The sequence below is a fragment of the Pseudophryne corroboree genome, chromosome 12 (genome assembly GCF_028390025.1).
Source record: "Pseudophryne corroboree isolate aPseCor3 chromosome 12, aPseCor3.hap2, whole genome shotgun sequence".
Classification (NCBI taxonomy): Eukaryota; Metazoa; Chordata; class Amphibia; order Anura; family Myobatrachidae; genus Pseudophryne; species Pseudophryne corroboree.
Window position 1 is genome coordinate 70,606,461 of NC_086455.1, and position 22,673 is coordinate 70,629,133.

Genomic DNA, 22,673 nt, shown 5'->3' on the forward strand with positions numbered 1-22,673 from the left:
AGTACTTTGTACCGTCAGCGCGGCGTGTGTACGCAAAGTCCGTACACTGTACGCTAATAGCGTAAAAGGTGCGTAGAGTGTGAATTAAGTATAGCGGCCGCAGCGGCTAAAGATTTAAAGTGTATTTAAGGTATGTTTAAGGTATAGCTTTCATTCCTGTAAAGATCATCAGCATTATCAACCCCATGGTCCTTACAGAGTCCCCAGCATCCTCTACGGACTAGGAGAAAAAGATTTACCGGTAGATTTAAAATCTTATTTTTATTTAAGTGGATACTGCAGGTAACAGATGCATGCATACCTGCAGTAATCCAAAATCAGGTGGAAAGTCTGCACTTTTTTTTTTTTTTTTTTTATTATTCACCTTGCGGCCAATTGAATTCCCCCATAACCTTTCACATTACCATTTGGCTGCTAGCTTACAATCCTTATCAATGATAATGTCACGACTGTAACACTAACACTGTCTTTAGCCATTTAATACTGTATTTCACACTATGAAGGTTATAATTCATAACCTAATTAAATAACTGCAGTCACTGTATAATGGTCACAGCTTCTCTAATCCTTAAATCAGGAACCTAGGGGTCTATTTACAAAGCCTTGGCGAGAGATAAGGTGTCAACGAGCGTCACGTACACAGACCCCCTAATGACCGGCAGTGGCTAGGTTAGCCGCTGGGGTTGATTCTCCAGCGCACAGCAGTGCGCATGCGCGGAGGGAGCCCATAGCGCCTGCCTTGCGCCACGCATGCGCAGAGCAGAGGGATCGCCGGGGCGTCATGGCGGAAGCGGCCGGGATATTCATCAGGTGTGTGGAGCGCCGGGACGGGTCCGTGCTGGAGATTCGGCAGCTGAGTTCCGGTGATGTGGGATGCGTGGTTTGGGACGCCGCCATCGTCTTATCCAAGTTCCTGGAGCGCCGGGAGTGTACGGAACCGGGCTCGCTGAGAGGGCGATCCGCGCTGGAGCTGGGCTCCGGCACCGGCATTGTGGGCATCATGGCCGCCACCCTGGGGTAAGAGAGAGACGGGTCGTCTGAGTGGTCACATGACTTGCGGCCCCACCTTCTACCCAGTCTCAGGCCGACCTACATGTGGCCACGCGAGGCATGCTGGGAGTCGTAGTTCCACAACAGCTTGTATAGATTCATATATGCGTACCTCCCAACATGACCCTCTCCAGGAAGGATACAATGCTCTGCTTCTGGAGTTTTCTCTGATACCCCTTTTCCACTAGCATAGCACGGGTCGCAGCCGTGTCGCCTGACACGGCTGCGACCCGTGCTACAGCCCCCTGCAGACAGCGCTCACCAACCCGGCCATTGCCGGGTTGGTGACGCGCTAGTGACGTGGCAGGGGCGGCGCTGGGAGATCACATGATCTCCCAGCGCCGACCTCCCTATGCACTGTGAACGGGAGCCGTATAGCCTCGACACGGCTCCCGTTCACACTAGACAGCTAGCTGTTCAACCCGGCAAGCTACCAGGGTAGGATTCCCGGATCACTTGATCCGGGAATTTGCCGGGGGACCCGTTTCCCCTAGGGAAAAACACGGGTAAATGCGCGCCCCCGCGCATTTACCTGTGTTTAAAAAATCTAGTGGAAAAGGGGTGTTAGTTTAGGATTGCCGACACCTGTTTCGAACAGGCTAATAGATAAGAAAGGTGTTCAGCACAGGTGATGGCAATCATAGAGCAAGAGGGAGCATTCTGTCCTCCTGGAGAGGGTCATGTTGGGAGATGTAGAGAGAAAGAGAGATATACACACACACACTCTATTTGCCAAACCACATGCACTTTGTTTATTTCAGGGCAGATGTTACTGTGACTGATCTAGAAGAACTGCAAGAACTGATGAAATCAAACATTGATAGTAACTCTCATCTGATCACTGGATCTTGCCAAGCGAAGGTATTAAAATGGTTTGTATTTTAGTGGTTTTCAAAAGAATTGGAAACGTTGTTCGCTTTACCATCTAAAATGCTGTTGGTGATGCCAATATGTTTTGTCTGTAGGGGAGAAGTGTCTGATTCCTTCCCCACACTTGACTACATACTGATGGCTGACTGCATCTACTATGAGGAGGTCTGTATAATAGCATTGCATTATCAGTACTAGTAGTTGATGCTCCGTGATCAGATTACAGCATCATTCTTCATTATGCAGTCCCTGAAACCATTGCTGAAGACTCTCAAGGACCTCGCCGGGCACGAGACCTGTATTTTCTGCTGCTATGAGGAAAGAATGACTGGTAAAAATCCAGAGATTGAAAGGAAGTTTTTTGAGGTGAGATATTGCAGTAGTGTAAATCTTATGCCTACATCAGGCATGTCCAAACTGCGGCCCTCCAGCTGTTGAGAAACTATACATCCCAGCATGCCCTGACACAGCTTTAGCATTCTCTGAGAGCAAAACTGTGTCAGGGCATGCTGGGATATGTAGTTTCACAACAGCTGGAGTACCGCAGTTTGGACATGCCTGGCCTACATAATCAGCAATGCTGTACGGAGGATATTCTGGCCCTGCCCCACTGGAGCTAAAATCCATATCTCTTAGCTCACAAACGCCAGTCCAATTACCTACCAGTAAATCTTTGGCGCGTTTGAGAACATACAAAGTAAGGATTAAATATGGAAGTGGTGGGGCATGTAAAACTCTGCATGGATAGGCCCTGCTCAGATGCGAACCCATGACCCCAACCCTGCAAAGCAGCAATACTAATCACTGCTCTACCTTATGCTCTTACTTAGCGTAATTGAGGGGGGGGGAGATATGAAATGCTATTTTGTTGCTCCTTCTTTTCTCTAACGTCCTAGTGGATGCTGGGAACTCCGTAAGGACCATGGGGAATAGCGGGCTCCGAAGGAGGCTGGGCACTCTAGAAAGATTTATGACTACCTGGTGTGCACTGGCTCCTCCCACTATGACCCTCCTCCAAGCCTCAGTTAGATCTTGTGCCCGGCCGAGGTTGGATGCACACTAGGGGCTCTCCTGAGCCCTTAGAAAGAAAGTATAGATTTAGGTTTTTTATTTTCAGTGAGACCTGCTGGGGGACCCGTTTCCACTAGGGACAACAGGCTCACTGCAGCGAGGGACTAAGGGGAGAAGAAGCGAACTCGCCTGCTTGCAGCCGGATTGGGCTTCTTAGGCTACTGGACACCATTAGCTCCAGAGGGATCGACCGCAGGCCCAGTCCTTGGTGTTCTGTCCCGGAGCCGCGCCGCCGTCCCCCTTACAGAGCCAGAAGCAAGAAGAGGTCCGGAAAATCGGCGGCAGAAGACATCAGTCTTCACCAAGGTAGCGCACAGCACTGCAGCTGTGCGCCATTGCTCCTCATGCACACCACACACTCCGGTCACTGAGGGTGCAGGGCGGGGGGGGGGGCGCCCTGAGCAGCAATATAAACACCTTGGCTGGCAAAAATACATCACATATAACCCCCAGGGCTATATGGATGTATATTAACCCCTGCCAGATTCCATAAAAATGCGGGAGAAAAGGCCGCGAAAAAGGGGCGGAGCCTATCTCCTCAGCACACTGGCGCCATTTTACCCTCACAGCTCCGTTGGAGGGAAGCTCCCTGGCTCTCCCCTGCAGTCTACACTACAGAACAGGGTTAAAACAGAGAGGGGAGGCACTAAATTTAGGCGCAGTATAAAATATATAAAAGCAGCTATAGGGGACATAACTCAGTTAGTCCCTGCATTATATAGCGCTCTGGTGTGTGCTGGCATACTCTCACTCTGTCACCCCAAAGGGCTTTTGTGGGTCCTGTCCTCATTGGAGCATTCCTTGTGTGTGTGCGGTGTGTCGGTACGGCTGTGTCGACATGTTTGATGAGGAGACTTATGTGGAGGCGGAGCAGATGCCGATAAATGAGATGTCGCCCCTGTGGGCCGACACCAGAGTGGATGGATAGGTGGAAGGTATTAACCGACAGTGTCAACTCCTTACATAAAAGGCTGAATGACGTAACAGCTATGGGACAGCCGGCTTCTCAGCCCGCGCCTGCCCAGACGTCTCAAAGGCCATCAACCCTCAGATGGCAGACACAGATGTCGACACGGAGTCTGACTCCAGTGTCGACGAGGTTGAGACATATACACAATCCACTAGGAACATCCGTTACATGATCCCGGCAATATAAAATGTGTTACACATTTCTGACATTAACCCAAGTACCACTAAAAACAAAGGGTTTTATGTGTGGGGAGAAAAAGCAGGCAGTGTTTTGTTCCCCCATCAAATGAGTGAATGAAGTGTGAAAAAGCGTGGGTTTCCCCGATAAGAAACTGGTAATTTCTAACAAGTTACTGATGGCGTACCCTTTCCCGCCAGAGGATAAGTTACGCTGGGAGATATCCCCTAGGGTGGATAAGGCGCTCACACGTTTGTCAAGGTGGCACTGCCGTCTTAGGATACGGCCACTTTGAAGGTACCTGCTGATAAATAGCAGGAGGCTATCCTGAAGTCTGTAATTACACACTCAGGTACTAGACTGAGACCTGCAGACTGCTGCAGCGTGGTCTGTACCCCTTTCAAACAGGGATACTATTTTGCGAACATAAGACGTCGTCTTATATATGAGGGATGCACAGAGGAATATTTTGCCGGCTGGCATCCTGAATTATTGCAATGTCCATTCTGTCAGGAGGGTATTGGAGACCCGACACTGGACAGGTGATGCTGACTTTAAAAGGCACATAGAGCCTTATAAGGGTGAGGAATTGGTTGGGGTTGGTCTCTGGGACCTCGTATCCACAGCAACAACTGGGATGAAAATATTTTACCTCAGTTTTCCTCACAGCCTAAGAAACGCACTGTATTATCAGGTACAGTCCTTTCGGCTTCAAAAAAGCAGGCGGGTCAAACGAGGGAAGAGGAAAAAAGCTGCACCAGCAGCCAGTTCCCAGAATCAAAATTCTTCCCCTGCTTCCACCGCATGACGCGGGGGCTCCACAGGCGTAGCCAGGTACGGTGGGGGGCCGCCTCAAAAATTTCAGCGATCAGTGGGCTCGCTCACAGGTGGATCCCTGGATCCGTCAAGTAGTATCTCAGGGGTACAAGCTGGAAGTCGAGGCGTCTCCCCCCCCGCCGTTTACTCAAATCTGCCTTGCCGACAACTCCCTCAGGCAGGGAGGCTGTGCTAGAGGCAATTCACAAGCTGTATTCCCAGCAGGTGATAGTCAAGGTGCCCCTACTACAACAAGGACGGGGTTACTATTCCACACTGTTTGTGGTACCGAAACCAGCCGGTTCGGTGAGACCCATTTTAAAATGGAAATCCTTGAACACTTACATAACAAAGTTCAAGATGGAATCGCTCAGGGCGGTTATTGCAAGCCTGGACAAGGCGGATTACATGGTATCCCTGGACATCAAGGATGCTTACCTGCATGTCCCTATTTACCTTCCTCACCAGGAGTACCTCAGATTGTGGTACAGGATTGCCATTACCAATTCCAGACACTACCGTTTGGACTGTCCACGGCACCGAGGGTGTTTACCAAGGTAATGGCAGAAATGATGATACTCCTTCAAAAAAAAAAAAAAAAAAAAAAAAAGAGTTTTTATTTATCCCATACTTGGACGATCTCCTTATAAAGGCAAGGTCCAGGGAGCAGTTACTGGTCGGAGTAGCACTATCTCAGGAGGTGCTACAACAGCATGGCTGGATTCTGAACATTCCAAAGTCACAGCTGGTTCCTTCCACTCGCTTACTGTTCCTGGGGATGATTTTGGACACAGAACAGAAAAAAGTGTTTCTCCCGCAGGAGAAAGCCAAGGAGCTGTCATCTCTAGTCAGAGACCTCCTAAAACCAAAAAGGGTATCGGTGCATCGTTGCACACGAGTCCTGGGAAAAATGGTGGCTTCATACGAAGCAATTCCATTCGGCAGGTTCCATGCGAGGACCTTCCAGTGAGACCTCTTAGATAAGTGGTCGGGATCGCATCTTCAAATGCATCAAATGATAACCCTGTCTCCAAGGACCAGGGTGTCTCTACTGTGGTGGATGCAGGGTGCTCATCTTCTAGAGGGCCGCAGTTTCGGCATACAGGACTGGGTCCTGGTGACCACGGATGCCAGCCTTCAAGGCTGGGGAGCAGTCACACAGGGAAGAAACTTCCAGGGCCTATGGTCAAGTCAGGAGACTTCCCTACATATAAATTCTGGAACTGAGGGCCATTTACAATGCCCTAAGTCAGGCAAGACCCCTGCTTCAAAACCAGCCGGTACTGATACAGTCAGACAACATCACGGCAGTCGCCCATGTGACCCGACAGGGCGGCACAAGAAGCAGGATGGCAATGGCAGAAGCCACAAGGATTCTCCGGTGGGCGGAAAATCACGTACTAGCACTGTCAGCAGTGTTCATTCCGGGAGTGGACAACTGGGAAGCAGACTTCCTCAGCAGACACGACCTACACCCGGGAGAGTGGGGACTGCATCCAGAAGTCTTCCTGCTGTTGGTAAACCGTTGGGAAAGACCACAGGTGGACATGATGGCGTCCCGCCTCAACAAAAAACTAAAGAGATATTGCGCCAGGTCAAGGGACCCTCAGGCGATAGCTGTGGACGCTCTAGTGACACCGTGGGTGTACCAGTCGGTTTATGTGTTCCCTACTCTGCCTCTCATACCAAAGGTACTGAGAATAATAAGATGGCGAGGAGTAAGAACGATACTCGTGCTTCCGGATTGGCCAAGAAGGGCTTGGTACCCGGAACTTCAGGAAATTATATCAGAGGACCCATGGCCTCTGCCGCTCAGACAGGACCTGCTTCAGCAGGGGCCCTGTCTGTTCCAAGACTTACCGCGGCTGCGTTTGACGGCATGGCGATTGAGCGCCGGATCCTGAAGGAAAAGGGTATTCCGGAAGAAGTCATTCCTGCGCTTATTAAAGCCAGGAAAGATGTTACGGCAAAGCATTATCACCGCATGTGGCGGAAATATGTTGCATGGTGCGAGGCCAAAAAGGCCCCAACAGAGGAATTTCCACTAGGTCGATTTCTACATTTCCTGCAAGCAGGAGTGAATATGGGCCTAAGTCTAGGCTCCATTAAAGTACAGATCTCGGCTCTGTCGATTTTCTTTCAAAAAGAATTAGCTTCAGTACCTGAAGTTCAGACATTGTGAAAGGAGTGCTGCATATTCAGCCCCCGTTTGTGCCCCCTGTGGCACCTTGGGATCTCAACGTGGTGTTGAGTTTTCTTAAAATCACACTGGTTTGAGCCACTAAAAACCGTGGATCTAAAATATCTCACGTGGAAAGTGGTCATGTTATTGGCCTTGGCTTCAGCCAGGCGAGTGTCAGAATTGGCGGCTTTATCATGTAAAAGCCCTTATCTGATTTTCCATATGGATAGGGCAGAATTGAGGACTCGTCCCCAATTTCTTCCTAAGGTGGTGTCAGCGTTTCACCTGAACCAGCCTATTGTGGTGCCGGCGGCTACTAGTGAATTGGAGGACTCCAAGTTGCTAGACGTTGTCAGGGCCCTGAAAATATATGTTTCCAGGACGGCTGGAGTCAGAAACTCTGACTCGCTGTTTATCCTGTATGCACCCAACAAGATGGGTGCTCCTGCTTCTAAGCAGTCTATTGCTCGCTGGATTTGTAGTACAATTCAGCTTGCACATTCTGTGGCAGGCATACCACAGCCAAAATCTGTAAATGCCCATTCCACAAGGAAGGTGGGCTCATCTTGGGCGGCTGCCCGAGGGGTCTCGGCTTTACAACTTTGCCGAGCAGCTACTTGGTCAGGGGCAAACACGTTTGCAAAATTCTACAAATTTGATACCCTGGCTGAGGAGGACCTGGAGTTCTCTCATTCGGTGCTACAGAGTCATCCGCACTCTCCCGCCCGTTTGGGAGCTTTGGTATAATCCCCATGGTCCTTACGGAGTTCCCAGCATCCACTAGGACGTTAGAGAAAATAAGAATTTACTCACCGGTAATTCTATTTCTCGTAGTCCGTAGTGGATGCTGGGCGCCCATCCCAAGTGTGGATTGTCTGCAATACTTGTAAATAGTTATTGTTAACTAAAGGGTTATTGTTGAGCCATCTGTTGAGAGGCTCAGTTGTTTTCATACTGTCAAACTGGATATAGTATCACGAGTTGTACGGTGTGATTGGTGTGGCTGGTAAGAGTCTTACCCGGGATTCTAAATCCTTCCTTATTATGTCTGCTCGTCCGGGCACAGTGTCCTAACTGAGGCTTGGAGGAGGGTCATAGTGGGAGGAGCCAGTGCACACCAGGTAGTCATAAATCTTTCTAGAGTGCCCAGCCTCCTTCGGAGCCCGCTATTCCCCATGGTCCTTACGGAGTTCCCAGCATCCACTACGGACTACGAGAAATAGAATTACCGGTGAGTAAATTCTTATTATAGTTCATGTATAAATTGCTGCCACACCTAGATTCATACCCCATTATGTAATAGGAATACAAAATATCTTCGATATGGAGATTTCAAACCATTTCTTTGCCTAATTGTGCCAAGAGGAAAGTATGCTGCCTAGTTTTATTATCTTACTACAGAGATTGTGTTTGGGGGATGGTATCGGGATCCCAGCACTTAGGATGCTGTCAGAATACTGACAGCGGCATCCCGAAGCTGGAGATCCTGACACCAAGGGAGATCCTGACACCAAGGTGGTGCCTAACCCCTCCTACCCACAGCCTAACCCTCCCCCACCGCAACCTGAACCCAACCCCCCCCCCCCCCCCCCCCCCCCCCCAGCTTTCCTCTCCCGAGGCCCAACAAATCCTCGTTCTGGATCCCGGGACCAGGATAGTGATCAATGTCAGGATCCCGGTGTCTGTATTTAGACTGCCGCGACCCTAACCAGATCCCATGTCTGGCATGTCTCTTCCCTCAGTCATGTTTATCTTACTTCATCTGAGCCCCTAGGCCATGCCCCATGCTAGATTATTACATGAGGACTATCACACCTCAGTAAGACTGACCAACACTATGGCAACTTAATTGAAGGGTGATCTCTGCAAGTAGCACAATTAAAGAAAGTTGTAGACAAATATCTAAGGCAGAGTCCACCATTACAATCCAAGTTTTAAGGATATCCAGGTTTGAATCCAGGTTAAATCAGATTGTCCGAGGTACTTAACTAATTAAGTGCTCAAGCGTGGATAGCCTTAAAACCTGGACTGTAATGGCAGAGTTTGGGAATCTCTGATCTAGGGAAAGAACGTACATATGGGGTCCAGTGTCGCAGGAATACATTTTGTTTTGCATTTTTATTTTCTGTGAGGTATGTTGCCTGCTGCCCCTTGACCCTGGGTTACTGCCTTTCATTGGTTGGTTTGCTGCCTGGGTGTTAAGGCGACCAGTAGTAGCAGAGCACCAGCAAAGCCATGTTCAGTATAGTTATATTTATACATAAGGTCATAGGAGGCTCCTGGGAAAGTCTTCAGTCTGCTGAATAGTTATCCAGTCTCTTGCCCCAGAGTTAAATGTTATTATCCCTCCAGAATATGCGCTGCCTGAGAGCTTTGCACAGAAAATAAGGATGTGGTTTTATCTGCAGTCTTCATCTTTGATTTTAATGGGATCCAGGAAAAGGCCTACTGATCCGTTAATGACCTCTCAGCGCCATTATGCATCCAGTGCACATGGCGGTACACTTTATACCCATGCTGTTTGGCATAGTCTATCTAAGCTGTTCAGTTGTTGCTTCAATCGGACACCCATTAGCCGTGGCAGACACACTTTTTTTTTCTCGCAGCCTCCAGAGGTGAGAGAAAAAAAAATGTGAAAAGTCCGTAGTTTGGGCTCCCAATGCGGCCTAACCTGGAATTTAAAACACCCAAAGGAGAGCTTTAGATGAGTTTAGCCACTTTGGGTGGATAAACCCAGAGCTGTCAGTCGCGATAAATGCTCATTAGCGTCTGATCGAATCAACAATTGAATAGTTCCGATAGACGCCCATTCATTTAGATGGCCAGAAGGGAAGGCGTGACACAATTAAATTGCCCCCATACTGTTCAAATGGAAATATGTATTTCAGAACATTGTTCAGAATGTCTTGTATCCCTGGAGATGTTTGCCACGGCATGGAAAGAACGAGTGGGTCCTAGTGCTAGGAAGTCATGTGCACATTTCAGTGGAAGTGTATCTGTGTATCTAATCATTCTTCTATTACTACAAAACGTTCCTATTTCAGTATTGATCTGCTTTCCTGTTGCAGCTTCTAAAAACTGACTTTGAGTATGAAGAAGTGTCCATTGAAAAACACGATGAAGAATATAGGAGTGAAGACATTCATATTCTACAAGTTTACAGGAAAAAATAAGTGAGCCCGAGTATTATATTGTATACAGTTATCCATCCCTGTTTTAGTGTTTTTTTTTTAAATCTATTATATGTTATCTCTTTCATATGAAGCCTTGCTGTTAGGAATAGTGATCTTTTTAGTGTTATTTATTTGAAATCGTGCTGCATTTGTAAGTAGGAATCGCTGTGCTAAAACTACTGTCTTGTCGTTGCATAATATAATAATGTACAGTATATATAGTAACACTTGTCTCTGAAGTTTTGTGTAGGCTACACACACACACACACACACACACACACTGCATCTATGCAATCATTTAACAATATGTAATCATACACAAACATTTAGATCAGTTGCCTTGTTGTGTGACACTCGGGATGCGGTTATGTGACAACCCCGCACCCTAAAAATCCAACAAACAGGGACTATTCCCACTTGTGCATAGAGTGGGAATAGAACTTGTGGTCGCCACCGTGGCGAGAGCAGCGAGCCCGCAAGGGGCTTGTTACGCTCACACATGGGGTTTATCAGTGCGGAATTTGTGCTGGAATACTTGGGAACGCAGTTACGGCCCGCCTAGTATTTAAAGTTTAAAGATCATTTTTAATATCCTCCTAGTTTGTCATATACTGTATTTCTGATTTTAAAGGAATTGTTTAAACCCAAAATATTTGTCCTGCTTTGGAAATATTTGCTCTTATGTTTGCCCATAAAGTGTGGTTACGGGTTAAAATGGGGCAAAGTAATATCTCCTATCTTTTTCTTGCTCCTTTTTCCACAGACTGTGATATATTGGGGCCGCGTTTTACCATCTCATCCTCTTGCATTACTGGACTGGATCAGCAGATAATGATGGGAATAGAGACAGGAAATGGGTGACCAAACTTGGCTAAAAGTCATCCTCAGATCTAATAGTCGTTTACATTGCAAGACTTATCTGGTCCATCACTGACTTATTTCAAAATGTCATGGGATAAAAATCTGCATGGCCAGCCACTTGTGTGCATACATGGCATGACTGGGTGAGAGCTTAAGGTATTTCCTGCCTTACCAATTCTTTCCTGCTGGGTGGCCTTCGCATTGATTCTGATGGCCTGAGCATCTTTGATGTTGGAGCCTACATTTATGCTGTGTCCTTTTTATTTTTTAAAAGGAATGTATATCCACATTTAAATAGAAGCAATAGACTAGAGATGTCCTGTTTCCGATGTGCAATTCCAAACCCAAGGCTGGTTTGTGCCTGGTGCTTCCTGTAGGCCGGGGATAGAAGGTCTCAGGCATGTGGTGACTGGTGGAAGGAGGTGCAATGAGACCAGTAGGGGAGACAGATGATGTGTTAAGTTGACTTATTGTGTCAGTGACTAATATGATGTGACATCACTTACAGATTGGTCCACACAAGGCTTTGGCAGCCTATGCATTTTCCAGTTAATCCATGCTATCTGAGGGATGGTATCCAGATCCTGGCGCTTGGGATGCTGTCGGTCAGAATGCCAACGGCGGCATCTTGGCGTGCAGGATCCTGACACCTGGAAGGTCAGTAGGCTAACCCTAATCTAACCTAACCGCCGCCCCCTTCCCCCAGCCTAACTCTAAACACCCACACCCCCTTCCCGGCGGTGCTTTAACCTAACCCCACCTCACCGCAGCCTAGACCTAACACACCCCTGCAGCCTAACCCTAACCCTCCCTTGTGGTGCCTCACCATAACCCCCCTCCGCACAGCCTAAAGCTAGCCCTCCGCCACCCCCCCCCCCCCCTCCCTTCACAGCATGATCCTGGCATACTTACTTTCGGGATGCCGGCAGTCGGTATTCCGGTGCCAGCATGTTGATCCATGTCGGGATCCCAGTGTCAGCATTGCGACCAATGTCGGGATTACTGCTGCTGGCATCCCGAACACCAGTATGCTGACTGGATCCCCTATGAGGGCATGCTGAGATTTGTAGCTTTTCAACTGCCAGATTGCCTAAGGCTTACCGTATGGTTTGAAGACAGCGCAGCAGAACTCGGGTAGATGCGAATTCGCCTCATGTGAATGCATTCCTGCTTGTTTAATGTGCAATCTTGAGGTAGAAGCTTTAACCCAGTCTGATGCGTCTCTGTGCTCCCATCACTTATTGTGACTGGGTCATTGGTACTGTATTAGGGGCACTCCCCTTGCTGCAGACTGTTCCAGATAGCACCTACACTAAAGAACTGATGCTTTATAAGATAAGTGGTCGCACCAGTAGCTGTAGCGATACATCACGTCAAAATGTTGTCCTCCAAGATCAGCACCCTGCACCTAGAGTGACCATTATATTTATTAATAAATGTAAAATATAAAAATTCCCATCTTTTCACACACCCCACCTTGGACATTGCAGCAGTCCTAAAGGGGAATAGACAGGACGCTCTTTGTGAAAATACAGTTCTAAGAAACAGCTGCTGATGAGAGGGCAGTACTAGAGGAGAGTTCTGCCGCACATACTCCGCAGCATCTTCCACCAGCATATCTAACCTGAGGATGAGTAGCCAATCTACGTACAGCTACATCACTTTATTATCCTGGATGTCATGAGTCACTGCCGCTGCACCTGTTCACACTTTCCCCAGCTTACTGAGCCCTTGCCTGAGTACACCTGAGTGGTGTACACTCTATGTGAGGCCGTTCTCTGAGCCAGGGATCAGCAGCTTTTACTGGCAGTGCTCCACTTGCCTTAACATCAGACGACTACTAGGTTGAGCTGGCATTGTATCTTCCATTACTTCTGCGTGGCACCCCGAGTCTCCTGATTTCACTCCCAGTAGATGTATGGTCTGCTTATTCAAGAGGTGGAATGAGTGACCGTTAATTGCAAGTTAAACCTCTAACCTGATACACCATGTTCTGTAACTAGTCTTTCCCCATTGGTGCACTGACCTGTACTGTACGTGATGTGGGAGTGTCTGATATATCCAGGCCAGCTGACACCTGTATACCCAACCACTGTAGTAGATGCGTCTACAACTGCTGCTTTATGCAAGGACTGATCGGGGCTGCTTCTTGTTGAGAGCATGCATCTCATTTACTCCTCTTTATTACAGCTAGCCTCTTTTCATTTGCTATAAGCTTGGCACCCTGAAAGACTGACACAATATAAATCCTGACCATTAGACTCTTAACAGCTGCCCTTACCCTCCTTCAGTAGCAGCAGTCCTCTTTTTTTGGGAAACTAAGTGGATTTGTGTTGTGGGATCCATTAGATACCAGCTTATTGTACAAGTTTATGACTTGGAACTCTAAGCGTCTCCCTTTGGTTCGTTGCTGCTAGATCCACACCTCCCTATGGCTTATTTGTGATTGGTAATTCCCTGCCCCCGTTGTCTTTGTACCTGCCTGGTTGGCACTTATAGAAGATCAGGATTGGCTGACACATGCCTTGTGATCACTGTGACCTCTCTGTATCCTGGCTGTACGTTTCTAATGCTTGTTATGCAGATGCCAAGTTTTGCTCTAACTCGTTTTCAATAAAACACAAGTTAAAAAAATATATATATGAAAGTCTCTTTGTGGAAACGGCTACATATTGGTTTTGCTGCTCGTGTTAGAATAGACGAATGCTTGCTGTATCTGTAATCCAGAAATGTCTGTGTAACTGCCCAGATCGAGGGTTCAGAGCAGCCCCTTCTGCCTGATAGTGTACTAGGTACTAATATTGGGCATACTTGGCAAGGGAAGCTTCTTTGCTGAACAAGAACAAATGGTCTCCGTCTTGGTAGAGTTCTCATAAATAGTAGTTCCGCCACAGCATGGCAGACACCTCCTGTATAGAAGCCTGGGTGTGCCTAGACCCAAAGGTCTCCTTCAGTGCTTCTGCTATCTTCCCAACTCCATAAGTCTGGGGGAGATGATTATTGGTTGGCACTTTCTCCCTCTCCAAGGTATGATACATCTCCTCCTGTGTAGCCAGTCAGTCTGCGCGTGAATGAGACAAAGGTGTCATGTACTGGTCTGTGCATATCCTGATTTCATTATACATGGCAAGTGTGTCCCAACATCTAAGAACAACAATTGACTTTAACAAAGACCATCTCTATATAGGCTACAAAACATTAATGCTCAGCAAGAGCCGTGTCTTCCATTCACTTATTTGTATCTGCTCCTGTTGTCCGTTTAGCCTTCCATGGCAGCCACCTATAACAACGTCCAGGTATAAACATTACTCCACATGTCCCTGTACAGGTCACCTAGATTCTCTTTCAATGTTGGGATGAGGATCAGCACAAGCATTCATGATAATGAGTCTGTTTGGGTTCTCTCTAAATTTAATACAGAATAAGCGGTCTGGGTAAAATAACAGTTTTGTAAAACGTGGTTCATCCAGATATATTATCGGCGGGAGCATTAAAAATAAGTATACAGAAACAGAGAATGTTCTACTCTATCACACATAACATAGAAACAGAGACTATGACGGCAGATAAGAACCACTTGGCCGATCTAGTCTGCTCCTTTCTTATAAACGGTAATGACTGGCATTGTCCTGCTGGTGGAGCTGTTTCTCCACTCATTGAGTATGTTTCTCAACCGGCTGATGTCCTCCTACTGTACATACATTTTCCTTTTTTAAACTGTTCATAGAGTTCTGTTATACCTCCCTAGTAAATTTGAGGTTGCTTGTTTTGAGCTCATTAAAGTAGAGAATTGTTTCATTCTCTGTAAAGCGCTGTGGAATATGTGTGTGCTATATAAATAACTGGTAGTAATAATTATTAGAACTTACAGAAGCCAGCATTAGCTTGAACAGTGTTCTTTAGTAGCTTTTTCCATACAGCTTTCAGTGTCTACACTCTGCTGTAGCTGTGATTGACAGACAGAGGCGTTCGCGGGGCGGGGATGCCGTGTTGTTGGGCCGTGCTGCAAGAAGTGCAGGGTAAATATTGGCTGCTTTATTTTTACACTGCAATCAACCTTGAATTAGGCCCTTAGTTCTGTATTCCAGTTTGTAAAATGACAGAAGCAGATTGGTACTTTTATCTCTCTCCAAGATTTGATGAATTTCCCCCAAGTGACATAACCATTCATGTCCCTGCATGCCTGCCAAAAGAACAGCGTGCCCATATGGTGCAGTGATCATTTGGTTAGAGTGACCGATTTGGCTGGCAACCATATCATCTGTCAGTATACAACACACTGGGCTGCTGATATTTTCTGTTTTATTCATGTGTAAATAATACAATACAGAAGCAAGGTGATGGTGTTCTAGTAAAGGTCCCTATAAACTACCCAATCCCCGCCAATGCCGGTATTGGCGGAGGAAGGGACAGCATTGGCAAGTGCACACACACTTGCCGATGCGGCCGGGACAGGCAGCGGTGGTTGGGGGGCGGCGGGGGGAATGGCGCCCATGCTGCATCTGCAGGCTGTCGTTAACGAGGCCCTCCCTCGTTTGTACATGTTCAGACGAGTCCAGGTACTGGTGATAACAATTGTGAATGTGTATATAAAAACAGTGGGCAGAAGCACATATCATCATTATTATTATCCTTTATTTATATGGCGCCACAAGGGATCCGCAGCGCCCATTATAGAGTATATAAACAAATGAGCAAAATAAGAAAACAGCACTTACAGTTCAAGACAACATAGGACATGTACGGAAAAACGGGTTAGGCGCCATCAAAGGGAGTATAGAGTATAAGATAGTGTAAGTAAGTGGCACATGAGGGCAGAAGGCCCTGCTCTTGCAGATCTCATATTAGCATAAGAAAGTAAATAGCCTCACACGATATGTACTGAATGCCTCCTATTCTGATCAGTGACAGCACATCTTCTTTCTCCAACACTGACTTCTCTGAAAGAGTATTAATGGAATTAGTTGTATGGGGTAGGTGGAGTTGGTTCAAAGATGAGACTTTGAGGTAGGTCATAGTCAGGATTTGAACCCATCACCTGTTACATTGTAGGCAGAGCTATTTCGTACCTTAGCCACTGCTTTGGCAAGAGCCCCACAGGAATTTGGTCGTATGGGAGCCACGGTCACTATCAGTGTCAGCTCCTACCTTGTGGAGAGAGGGGCACTGCCCGCCTACTATTCATTTCCGACTACAGTTGGGTGCATCCATTATGCATACACGAACAAACTGGGAACAGGAATGTAGTGAAAAATCCACATGCGCACAAAACCTGGCTTCTAAGGAATACACTGGCTACAGCCCCTATAAGCCAGGTTGCTCTGGCATACTCAACACAGAAGTGGCTTCCAATTGCCCGCAGCAGGCATTAGCAGTACTAATAACGAGTCTGAATGACTAACTATAGTACGCTGGCAGGACAATGCGGGCAATAACAAAGAAGAAGGTGGCCTGGCTGGAGGAGAGGAGGGTGGACAGCATAGTGTCAGTGAGTGCATCCAATCTCTGCTGCAAGTGATCTGTTGTAAGTGGGGGCTGGTTCCTCCTCTAGGACCAGCCACCCGTGAGCTGCTGTACCCAAGTACTCCCTCCCTTCTGCAGGACCAGGCCAGCCTTCTACCCTGCCACCCTCCTTCCCCTCTACCCTGCCACCCTCTAGTCTGTTCTGCTCTCGCCCATCCAGAGGACCAGGCTCGCCCCCTCCTTCCACTTTTCCTTGCTGCCCACTATTCGACTCCCTCCTGTCCAATGGATCTTCACTCCATGCTGCCCTTGTTCAAATCTTTCTGGTGCTCCATAGGACATAGGTGCTGAGACTGAGAGATCTTCCTCATGGTAAGCTCATGTGGAGGGAGGCACTAAGATGTTCTGATGTTATTGTGGGGAATGTAGTGCAGTGTAGTGATACAGTATGGCAAGGCCCCATGGGGGAAAAAACACACACACATTAGCCCCATAGCAATCAAACACAAACACTGACCTCCATATTAATGCAAACACACTGGCCCGCACGGTAGTGCAAACACACTGGCCCGCACGGTAGTGCAAACACACTGGCCCCCACGGTAGTGCAAACACACTGGCCCCCACGGTAGTGCAAACACACTGGCCCCCACGGTAGTGCAAACACACTGGCCCCCACGGTAGTGCAAACACACTGGGCCTCCCGGTAGTGCAAACACACTGGGCCTCTCGGTAGTGCAAACACACTGGCCCCCACAGTAGTGCAAACACACTGGCCCCCACAGTAGTGCAAACACACTGGCCCCCACAGTAGTGCAAACACACTGGCCCCCACAGTAGTGCAAACCTATTGGACCCCAAAGTAATAAATCAAACTTCCTCCACAATACTACAAATACATTGGCCCCCACAGTATTAGAACAAATACATTGTCCCCCAGTATAATTACAGACAACGGCCCTTTACAGAAAAAAAAAAAAAAACACTCTCTCCTACTTGTCACTTGGTGAGAAAGAAGGATTTCCGTTGTCACTGTCCTTCAGTGAAGGGAGCTTCAGCAGCCTCAAACGTGTGGCAGGAGCCTGCACTAAGGGTGAGAAGGGAGCAGCTCTAAGCTGGTGGGCGCACTAGGAAGGGGCACCGACGTGGCATGTGTGCATGACCTATGCTGTCTAGGTCATGGCCCGGGCCACGTCTGAGCCGCCTAGCCGAAATTATAAGTTAATTGATGGCGGCAGATGCGCACCTGGTCAGTGACTCAGGCGACACACTTAAAAAATGCTCACTACACACTAGTGTGCCGTGCGGCACAGCGGTTGAAAACTGCAGTATAGCATATAGGGGATGTAGTGTAGTGTGTATAAGAGGATGTAGTCTAGTGGTAAAGTGCAGCGTGTAGGGGGATGTAGTGTGATTGTAGTGCAGTGTATAGGGGGATATGTAGTAGTGATGTGCAGCGTATTGGGCGGATGTAGTGCAGTAAAGTACTGCAGCATATATGGGGATAAAGTTTAGTGATGTAGTGCAGCATATAGGGGTATATAGTTTAGTGATGTAGTGCAGTGTATAAGGGTATGTCGAGTAGTGATGTACAGCATATATGGGATGTAGTGCAGCGTATAGGGGATATTTAGTGATGTAGCGTATAGAGGTATGTAGTATAGTGATGTAGTGCAGCATATATGGTCATGTAGTGCAAAGTACTGTATGGGGACACACGGGGGCATGTAGTGGAACGTGCTGCCAGGGGCTTTGTGACAGAGAAGCTTAGGGCATTTTGGGCACATGCTGCTGGTGGCCCATGTGACAGATGCTTAGGGTATTTGGGCCAGACAGGGGGCATGTAGGGAACATTCTGCTGTGGAGGAGCCATGTCAGGGGAGACACTGGGGGCATTTGGGGCACATAAGGAGGAATGTAGGGAAAACACTTGTGGAGAGGGCACAGGCACACGTTGCAACAAGGTACTAAACGCCTCATTTTTCTTTAGCGTTGGGGGGGCCCCCAAGTCATATTCGGGACTCCGTACGCCGGTATTTCAGCTGGTGTCGGGATTCCAGCACCTGTATCCTGACCGCCGGGATCTCGACAGGCGGTAAATTGGCTGTCTCCCCCTGGGACTGCCTGTCCAGCTGTGATTAGCAGCTAGTACTTCCTATAGGAAGCCACGAGGGTGGGGATTGGGAGGGGGGTGGGACTGCAGTCTCTAGGTAAAATTTGCCCCTGGCCAACCTATCATGTAGCTCACTATATTGTGGAATAAGAACCTTTTGTTTAACTTTGCCCTATGACATTGCAATTTCTCTGTCCGACTGCGGCCTCCTATGGCGGCAGTCATGTGTCTGCGTTTTCGCTGAGTTGCTCATGACACTCCCAGAACACGCCCACTGAGCGGAACAATTTTGTGTGGATGTCTAGCACCACCCAGTCACCACCCATCACATTTCTGATACACTCCATACCACCTGACCCGATCGCAGCAGCACCTTTGTGTGTACACTCTGTGCGTAATACATGTGCCCTAGGGGTTTTCAGAGCTTTCTGCACATGGACAGTTGCAAATAATCGTTCAACTACATGAACGGCATCCGGTCTCTAGGTTGACCAGACTTATGTCGACAGTGTCTAGGTTGACCACCATTGGTCGACAGTAAGTAGGTCAACATGGTTTCTAGGTCGACTGGGACTCTAGGTTGACATGACAAAAGGTCGACATGAGTTTTTACCCTTTTTTTTTCATTTTTTTAAGTTTTTCATACTTTGCGATCCACGTGGACTACAATTAGGAATGGTAACCTGTGCTGAGCGCAGCGAGGCACCTTGCCCGAAGCATGGCGAGCAAAGTGGGTGCACTGATTGGGGTTCCCGGTCACTGTACGGAGAAAACTACACCAAAAAAAGTGAAAAAACTCATGTCGACCTAGACCCTGTCGACCTAAGTGTGGTCGACCTTTCATACCACACCCACATGAACATAGGCATTGGCTATGTAAGTGCATTTATTGCATGCTTTTTCACATTTAATGCTGTCTTGTAATCAACATTGCCAAAATAAGTGGTTTTATTTTTACAGTTTTTGTATGTGTTTCTAAAAATAAGAATTAATGCAACTTACTGCAGTACATAAAGTGTGGTTCATGTGTTGTTGTTGTTGTTGTTGTTGTTGTTGTTGTTGTTGTTTGTTTGTTTGTTTGTTTGTTTGTTTTTTTGTTTTTTTTTAAACAACGCACTAAAAATTGATTATTTAAAACCATGGCAGATTTTCCATTGTGTGTAAAGTACTATGACCGCACAAAGTAATATGTGGTCACCATCTGGTACTGGAGCTATGCAGCTTGACATTGAACTGATCTAGGTCAGATGTGTAGGGGGATCTGCAGTCATTTAAACCTCTAATGCTACATTTATATCCATAGAAATGGAAAACAGGGGTGTCTGGTCACTTCTGTCTATGGCCGGCCATGGTTGAAAGCTGCAATACATTGGATAAGTGATAAAGCAGTGATAAGTGCAAGGTGATAACGCACCAGCCAATCAGCTCCAACATGTAAATTGACAGTTAGGAGCTGACTGTCTGGTGCGTTATCACCTTGCACTTATCACTGTTTTATCACATCTGCCCGTTTCTGTTCAAAATTACCAAGGGGTCTATTCACGAAGCAGTAAAAAGTGTGGAGAAGTTGCCCATGGCAACCAATCAGTGTTGAGGTAACATTTATAATTTGCATACTATAAAATCATACAGAGCTGCTGATTGGTTGCCATGTGCAACTTCTCCACTGGCTCCCTTTTCCACTATTTTCACTGCTTCATGAATAGACCCCCAACTGCTTTAAGAAGCCAGAAATATCCCTTCTGCAATGTTAGGCAGCTCTGCCCCCTAATTATCAATTCCCAGCTCACCGAAAGCTAAATAATACAGTAAGTTACAGACCAGGCCTGACAGATCCTCTGGATCATAGTGAGGACAGTACTGCATTATTTATATATACAACCTCTTTCCTTACCTGGCCCTTAATGCTAGGGAATGAATATACCATTCTCAAAGCTTGTGTAATGCCTGCGTATAGGAACTAAGCTTGGACTGCGTGCAAAGTTTAGAGCTGATATATACAAAAATGAATGTCTGTGTGCAGGATATCATTACTGTTAATGAAAGCAGGTGCCGTTCCATTTAAAAATAAATATTAATGTTGCTATCAGTATAAAACTGTTCTCCTTATCGGTGCATTGCTATAAATAGGAATGAGAAGTATTCATGTTCTATCAACTTTCCACTACCTTGCAGAAAATATCACTCTGAAGTAGGCTATATATAGGAGTGATATTGTAATAGTATAAAAAGCGGCTGCAATTTAATTTGTCGCCATTCACCATATCAACATGGTCATGATGTTGACATGCCTGACTACATCAACACTGATAAAATGTCAACATGATTAAAATGTTAACAAAACATCCCTGTGGTCTAGTGGTGACTTACTTTTTTTACTGCGAGTGGGGCAGCTCCAACTGTGTCTTCCGGGGTTCGTCAGTGACGTCCTCGTGACTTCCAGTCGATCTTGAGTGACTTACAATGGTAAGTTATCCTAACCCTGGCCTCTAACGCTCCTTCTAGTGCCTTACCCTAAACTCACCTACCGTAGCCTAACTCTCCTCCTAGTGTGTCAGCCGGGCAGCGCCAGTTCCGTCAGTCATTTTAAAGCATTGTACGCCAGGCCATCTCATCACATAAGCAAGCAGTTTATTCACAGTTCAGACAGGGTTATCACGACAATAACATTTCATTTCTTGTTCTCTCTCCAGTGTAATATTCATATGGGTTACATTTCCTTTCATTGGCTTCACTGGCAATAATAGCATAAACAATGATGGGACAGAATTACAGTACATACCGGCGCAGTCTCTGGGAATCAGTAGTACGGCGTCCGCAAACAGATTAATGTGCTCTCCCCTATTCGCTGGGGGCTCTATCTAAACGGGATCTCTCATGGACACGTTACTTGGGGCCTTCCGCCACACGTGGTTTCCTACCACTCACCCAGATCGTCCTTTCCTGAAGACTCACACCTCCTGTCCGGCTTCTTGGATACCCCTGAAGGTGGGGATCCCCTTTGTTCCTGGTTCCATCCACTGTACTCTGCATATGGTGGTTCTCATACTGCACCCTCCATCTCTCACTGAAGCTGCTGGCTCTCCTGTTACACTGCAGATATGGGCTCTCCCTCGCTTCATAGCAACACCCATACGCTGCTCTTCTCTCCATAATGCTAGTGACTGTGGAGTACCATGCTTGTTCCACAGTCCCCAGATTGTGTTTTTCCTGGTCACTTAGCCTGTGCCTTCCATCTCTGTCCTCAGCTCACACTGAACTCTATCCTGTTTTTTTTTCCTTGTCCTCTAAATACCCCCTACACTTCCTGTCCTAAACCCCTACATGTTGCAGAGTCTGTCAGAACTGATTTAACTGGTTTTGGGGCCATAAACTCCCCCACTCACTGATAAGAATCAAATGGCTTTTGGAACTTTCCAATATCTCTTGTCTCCTAACATTCCAGTATGCCACACTAGTGCCTAACCCTAACCTTACCACCTGTAGCCTAACACTTTCCCTAGTGCCTAACCTTAACCTTACCTCCCGTAGCCTAACACTTCCCCTAGTGCCTAACCTTAACCTTACCGCCCGTAGCCTAATACTTCCCCTAGTGCCTAACCTTACCTACCGTAGCATAACACTTCCCCTAGTGCCTAACCTTAACCTTTCCTCCCGTAGCCTAACACTTCCCCTCGTGCCTAACCTTACCTCCCGTAACCTAACACTTCCCATAGTGCTTAACCTTACCTCCCGTAGCCTAACCCTTCCCCTAGTGCCTAACCTTAACCTTACCTCCTTTAGCCGACACTTCCCCCTAGTGCATAACTCTAACCTCCCACTTAAGACTGGGTGGCCCTAATAAGCTAAATTAGTGATGCAGAATGGCCACTACAACTATGCTGCCTAGGCTGGTGAATCTGCGTATGAAGATGCAGTTGCTGGCTA

At 47.2% G+C, this 22,673-nt stretch overlaps 1 protein-coding gene across 2 annotated transcripts; it reads left to right on the forward strand.

The window, feature by feature from the left end:
* The first annotated feature begins 696 nt into the window (after nt 1-696).
* VCPKMT (valosin containing protein lysine methyltransferase) lies at nt 697-18,778 on the forward strand. 2 transcript variants are annotated; one of them, XM_063947621.1, is made up of 6 exons: nt 700-1,017; nt 1,812-1,922; nt 2,016-2,085; nt 2,167-2,286; nt 10,205-10,309; nt 11,073-18,778. In XM_063947621.1, exons 1-5 carry the CDS (start codon nt 782-784, stop codon nt 10,307-10,309), a joined length of 642 nt encoding a protein of 213 aa, XP_063803691.1. In that variant the 5' UTR covers nt 700-781; the 3' UTR covers nt 11,073-18,778. The 2 variants fall into 2 exon arrangements, with proteins under 2 accessions (XP_063803692.1, XP_063803691.1); XM_063947622.1 differs by lacking the exon at nt 11,073-18,778 and having other exon boundaries at nt 697-1,017; nt 10,205-11,008.
* Nucleotides 18,779-22,673: the final 3,895 nt, after the last annotated feature.

Excerpts from the sequence above, each read along its gene's own strand:
- VCPKMT (XM_063947622.1), top strand. The coding sequence starts at position 782 with ATGGCGGAAGCGGCCGGGATATTCATCAGGTGTGTGGAGCGCCGGGAC. Across the intron at positions 2,086-2,166 it reads ACTGCATCTACTATGAGGAG|TCCCTGAAACCATTGCTGAA; the intron begins GTCTGTATAATA and ends TTCATTATGCAG. Across the intron at positions 2,287-10,204 it reads TTGAAAGGAAGTTTTTTGAG|CTTCTAAAAACTGACTTTGA; the intron begins GTGAGATATTGC and ends TTCCTGTTGCAG.